The sequence below is a fragment of the Anguilla anguilla genome, chromosome 4 (assembly GCF_013347855.1).
Source record: "Anguilla anguilla isolate fAngAng1 chromosome 4, fAngAng1.pri, whole genome shotgun sequence".
NCBI classification, from domain to species: Eukaryota; Metazoa; Chordata; class Actinopteri; order Anguilliformes; family Anguillidae; genus Anguilla; species Anguilla anguilla.
The window spans coordinates 59993501-59998917 of NC_049204.1; the positions used below are offsets into that span (position 1 = coordinate 59993501).

The 5417-nt window shown below is 57.4% G+C and overlaps 1 protein-coding gene across 10 annotated transcripts in view; it reads right to left on the reverse strand.

Moving 5' to 3' along the window:
* Nucleotides 1-679: 679 nt before the first annotated feature.
* Nucleotides 680-5417, reverse strand: part of mast2 (microtubule associated serine/threonine kinase 2) — a 137769-nt gene continuing 133031 nt past the window's right edge. For all 10 annotated transcript variants that reach the window (XM_035412412.1, XM_035412408.1, XM_035412411.1 and 7 more), the window contains one exon: nucleotides 680-5417. This exon is cut by the window's right edge and continues 515 nt beyond it. In XM_035412412.1, coding sequence (XP_035268303.1) covers nucleotides 3942-5417 — 1476 coding nt within the window. In that variant the 3' untranslated portion in view covers nucleotides 680-3941.

A 5417-nucleotide genomic window follows, 5' to 3' on the forward strand; every position in this document is an offset into this window, starting at 1 on the left:
AATGCAGAGATAAAATCACGGGGGGGTGGGGGGGGAAGAACTGTTGCACACTGTATAGCGTGTGGTACAGAGCATGAAGGGGGGGGGGGGGGGGGTAGACACAGACCGTGAGGGGGGAGAAGTCGGGGGTCTGGTCAGGCAGCAGGCACCCTACAGCAGGGAGTAGAGGGCCCTGAAGCCCCTAAAACCTCCCCCTCCAGCTCTGGTGGGTGGGGACGGGGCAGAGACATCGTCCACAGAACTGCACAGTCCTTAGTCAGTCTGGCCATCTCTCCTGCATGGAACTGGACAGCAGTCACTGGATAACTTGGTGGGGGGGGCAGGGATTATATGGAATTATGGATATAGTTTTTTAGTTTTTCACGAATACACTGGTGCGCATAGACTGATTGTAATCAGAGGCATTTTTTTTTGTCCCCTTGTGCCAGGGACTTTCGTTTGATTCACCTGCGACTACAAGTCCCAGCAGGCCATGCGGCTACTGAGCCGCCAGCACGAATTTGAGAGGGGGGGCTGTAAACCATGATCCCCGCAGCAAGTCACACCTACACACGGTAAATCTCACACTCCGCTACACTAGACGAAATATAAATACAGCTCACAGTATGTACAGACCACATGTACTCCTCTAGCACGCTTGTAAACTTTTTTTGAAAGGCTGTTTGTGTGTTTTCGCTGGGGGGGGGGGCGGGGGGGGGACACAGTCGTTACAGAGCTTTGGTCTTCTGGAGAGGGAAAGCGTGGGTCACTGACCGACTCGTTTTCAGGACACTGGACATTATACCGACGGACGTGCGTTTGGAGAGTGGACCAGCACAGTGACAAAGCCAAACTTATATCAGATGCCTGCTGGACTTGGGGAGGGAGCAGAACCACACTTTTAAAAACACAATAATGATCCTTTCCCTCAGCTGACCTCTCAAAATGTCCCCAGGTAAAAGAAAACCATACACATCCACACACAACACAAATTTAATATGAGTCTTTACCAGACAATGAGGGACAGCTGGTTATCAGCCCCGGCAAATAGACTTACTGCAGATTCTATATTCATCAAACTGACTGAGAAGAGTTTCTGCCAGTGAAGCAAGTCTCTCTCGTGTTCAAATTTTCCATGTCAATTTGCCGAGTCCATGCATTTTTTTTCCCACTGGATATTTATTTCAAGTATTTAAAGGAGTTTTTACTCAAGAGGCCAAATCTAAGCAAGCTTATATTCCTATTTATGCCGTGTGCAGTATAGCAATGAGCCCAAATTCAATCGATTTCACCCATACCTATCAATACAACAGCAATGCCCTCTAAAATATAGTGAACAAGAGGTACGAGTCACTGAAATGCTGGATGCAACACGCGTAGCGCAACTAAACTGGAATGCAACTGTAACTGTGCAACAATTCATAGTAAATACTGCTCATTTCATTGCTAATGTAGTTCGGCTGAAATGTGGACAGGGTGACGGACTGGTGAAGAAGCTGAGGACCGGAAGACTAGGCTCTGCTGTAGCAGCGGCTGAAGCTCTGTGAGTGTAGGGAGTGGGGCGGGGCTACAAAACACCGCAGGACTACAGGCTGGAGAAGGCCCTGGATACAGGGGAGGGGCGGGGCAGAAAGCGCACGACTCCACCCTTCACCGGTGCCCGTTTCGGCTCTTTGTGACCTCCTCCTCCCTGTAAGCGGCCATCAGCAGGGCCCTGGACCCGCCCGCCTCACCGAGGAGCTCTTTAGCTCCGCCCACTCTTACGGCCAGCCAGTCAGGCTTCTCTGCGTCCGGCCTTGTATGCGGGCCACACCCACAGGGGCACTGGCCCCACCCACAGAGGCACTGGCCACGCCCACAGGGGATATGCTGGCCCCGCCCAGAGGGGATATGCAGGCCACGCCCACAAGGACACTGGTCACACCCACTTTGGTGGCTGGCCCCACCCACAGGCACACAGATCCAGTCAGCTGACTGGTGTCCTGTGTTCAGTCTGACAGGGCATCAGCTAAAAAAATAGGTGCAGAAAATAATAATAGTGGTGTTCAGCAATGGCAAACATCTGTACCTCAACCAAGGGCCAAGGGTCTCACTGGCCTCTCTTTCATTTATTAAAAAAAAAAAACTAAAAAATTAAAAAGATATGTGCAAAAAACCTGGAGGCCTTTCAACGCTGGCGTTTAAAGAGGGCTGCAAGCCACTGGTTTAGTGCCAGGAGCTATCCTGCTACACACACTCTGAACACAGTGGAGTAAAAAGCACAAAGAACAGATCGCGTGTGTATGTGTGTGTGTGTGTGTGTGTGTGCATTGTGTATGCACACACGTATAGTACAGACACATCCACTCATTCACCAGCACACACGTATATACACATGTTTAAAGTTCGCTAACCATACAAAATAAGAACCAATCACAAAAAAGAACACAGCAAGTTGGTCCAGATATAAAAGAACAGCAAAATGTCGGGGGGAAAAAAGGAGGGCGATAAAAAGCGGGGGCTAGAAATAAAGACGAGGGTTCTCTTCTGCGCTCCCTAAGTCAGCGCTCAGCGCCGTTCGCCTGCAGCGGGCGGGCGGACCATGATTCAGTGCGGCAGCCCGTCTGTCCGGATTCACACCTCACTCTGTGCCCCGGCCCGCCCTCCCTGCTGCTCTGCACCAGAGTGAGAGAGTGAGAGAGTGAGCGAGCGAGAGAGTGAGAGAGTGAGAGAGTGAGCGAGCGAGCGAGCGACTGAGTGCATGTGTCAGTGAGTGAGTGAGTGAGTGTGAACCGGGAGTGACGGCCGGGCTGCAGACTGTGATCCGGGGGCTAATTGAGTAGGGAGCGGGGAGACCCCCCCTATAGGCTGCGGGGTCACGGGGTCACCGTTGCTACGGTAATGGGCTCCGCGCGCCGCGACACGCAGGCTAACAGAGCCATCGTCGCGCACTCTCCGCCGCGGCGGCCATTTTGTCCTGGAGACGCCTCCCCTTACCGGCGCTCGACAACACGCTCGGATACGAGACGCAAAACAATTTCGACCGTTTTTTTTTTTTGGTTGACAATTTCAGCAAAAAGCACTACAGAGGTCACTGAAAGTGTGAGAACAGACACAGCTAGGCTACCCTTCTAACGCAATATCAGTTAAAACCCACATACGGTAAATTCTGACTGGGGTACGAGAGGGAATGGATTCAGAACATTAAAGTGTTTTGGGGACATTCGAACATGAAGCACTGCACACACTGAAACTCCTGTAATAATCTACTTGCTTCTTCCGCCACTTTCGAATCTAAGCTCTGTTCTACTCCGTCTGAACTGCCGGTGAACGCGATGAGAGGGCGTACGGGACAGCGTGAGGCAGGACTGTAAATAAGTAACCACGTCGCTCGGTGCGGATGGAACAGCGGCAACGCAAGTTCCTCATAAACTCGATGTGTTTTTACAAATTGCTAAGCATACGCTACTTATTGCTGAGATACATCCTTTTTTTTTTCCCCCCCACAGAAGTTGCTCTCATGCAGATGAGTGTGAAATATCGTCTTCGTTAAGGCACGACCAGTTCTATTAGCTAGACACACGAGCGGTCTGGGACATCGCCCTCAGGGCGGAGAGCCGCGACAGAGAGTTAGCGAAGGTCGTTAGCGGGGTCGCGGACCGGACCGGCGAAGCCAAGCACTTTATTTCTAGCCCCCGTCTCTTTGCAGAGAGAAACTCTGACGTCACAAGAACAGCAACTGATGACCCAAAAAACAGTAACAGAGCCCAGATATAATAATTAGGATATGAAACATAAAACACGGACGATCCAGAATGCAACAGTTGGGTTTCTCTTGGTTTTTTTTTTTTTTTTTTTTGTAACAGCTAATACCTCAGATGAGTGAACTGCGAAGTCTATGTTGTTCTGTTACTCCAACATGCATTCCTTAATTAAAATCTGGAGCCAGCAGTCTGTGTGGGGCAGGGGGGGGGGGGGCGGTGCTACGTTTTCTTGCAGACACTGTCCTGGGGCGCGGCCGCGGTTTTGGGAGGGGCCTGAGGCTCCGGTCTCTTCGGCTCGGCCGCCACGGCGGGCCCCGCCCCCTGCCTCGGGCAGCCGCGCGGAGGCCCCGCCCTCTCGGCGGGCTCCACGGCGACCGGGGCGCAGTCTCTGGCGGGCGTCGGCCTCTTCCTGTCCGCAGCGGGGTCCGGGGCTCGGAGCGGGGGGGCCGGCGGCTCAGCTTTGGAGGGGGGGGAGTGTCTGGGGGGCGACTCCATCAGACGCGGCGACTGAGGGCTGGGCTGCCTGGGGGGCGTGGCCAGGGGAGGGGTGGGGCCTGTCGCCGGGGCGACCAGCTTGTCCTGCTCCCTGCTCTTTTCCAGCCTGTCGAAGGTCTCCTTGGCGCCGGGGATGCTGAGTTTGACCGGGCCCAGCACGCTCTTGGCCACCGTGGCCAGCTGGGACACCACCTTGTCCACGGCGGGAGAAGCCGCCACGCTCAGCGCCTGCCTCCTGTTGTCGGCCTCCTTCTTCTCCTTGCTGGTCCCTGACGCGGTGGGCGTGTCCGTGGGCGGGGCCGCAGGGCCGGGTTTGGGGGCCTTGTCCTCGCCCGTCGCCATGGCAACGGACTTCCCCCTGAGCTCCGGGAGCTTGGGGGTCTTCCAGTCGCCAGAGGGGGCGGAGCTGGGGGCTGAGGGGGCGTGGCTCAGGGCCAAGGGGGAGGTGCTCAGGGCCGAGGGGGCGGTGCTCGAGGGAGAGGGGGTGGAGCTCAGTGCCGAGGGGGCGTGGCCTGTGGCAGAGGGGGCGGCGGGCTTCAGGAAGCAGTCCTTGCTGACGGAGGTGAAGGCGCTGCCGGGGGTGGAGAAGGCGCAGGGCAGCTTGCTCTGCAGCCCCGGCGGGAAGGGAGTGGTCCTGGCGCCGGGCGACGCCCCGCTCTTTAACCCCGCCTCCTCGGTGGTCACGGGGCTGCTGGCTCCGCCCCCCAGCGGGCTGGGTGCGGCGGTGTGAGCGGGCTTCAGCTCGGCGCCCCTCCCCCCCGGCGGCTGCCTGCTCAGCGCGGGCGACAGCGACAGGGCGGGGCCCGGGCGCACGGTGGGGGCGGGCCGGAGCACGGAGGGCGGGGGGACGAAGGGCTCCTCCTCCTTGGCCTTGAGCCGGCCCTCGGCCCGCCCGCCCAGCCGCCGCCCGTCCTGGCTGTCCTCGGAGCCCTCGTCCGTCTCGTCCTCGGACGAGTCCACCTCGTGGATGGCGTCCTGCTTCTGCAGCGACTCGCGCCGCTCGGCCCGGTCCTGCCGGATGGCCGACAGCTTGTCCTTCAGCTTGCTCTTCCCCGAGGCCAGGCCCAGGGCCCCGGGGCCGCCCTCGGGCCCCTCCTGCCGGCCCAGCTTGCGGGACGAGTGCTTGTGCAGGCCGGCCTTGTCCAGGGCCCCCAGGGGCCCCTCGCTGGCCGACTCCTGCAGGCTCTGCAGGCCGGGGTC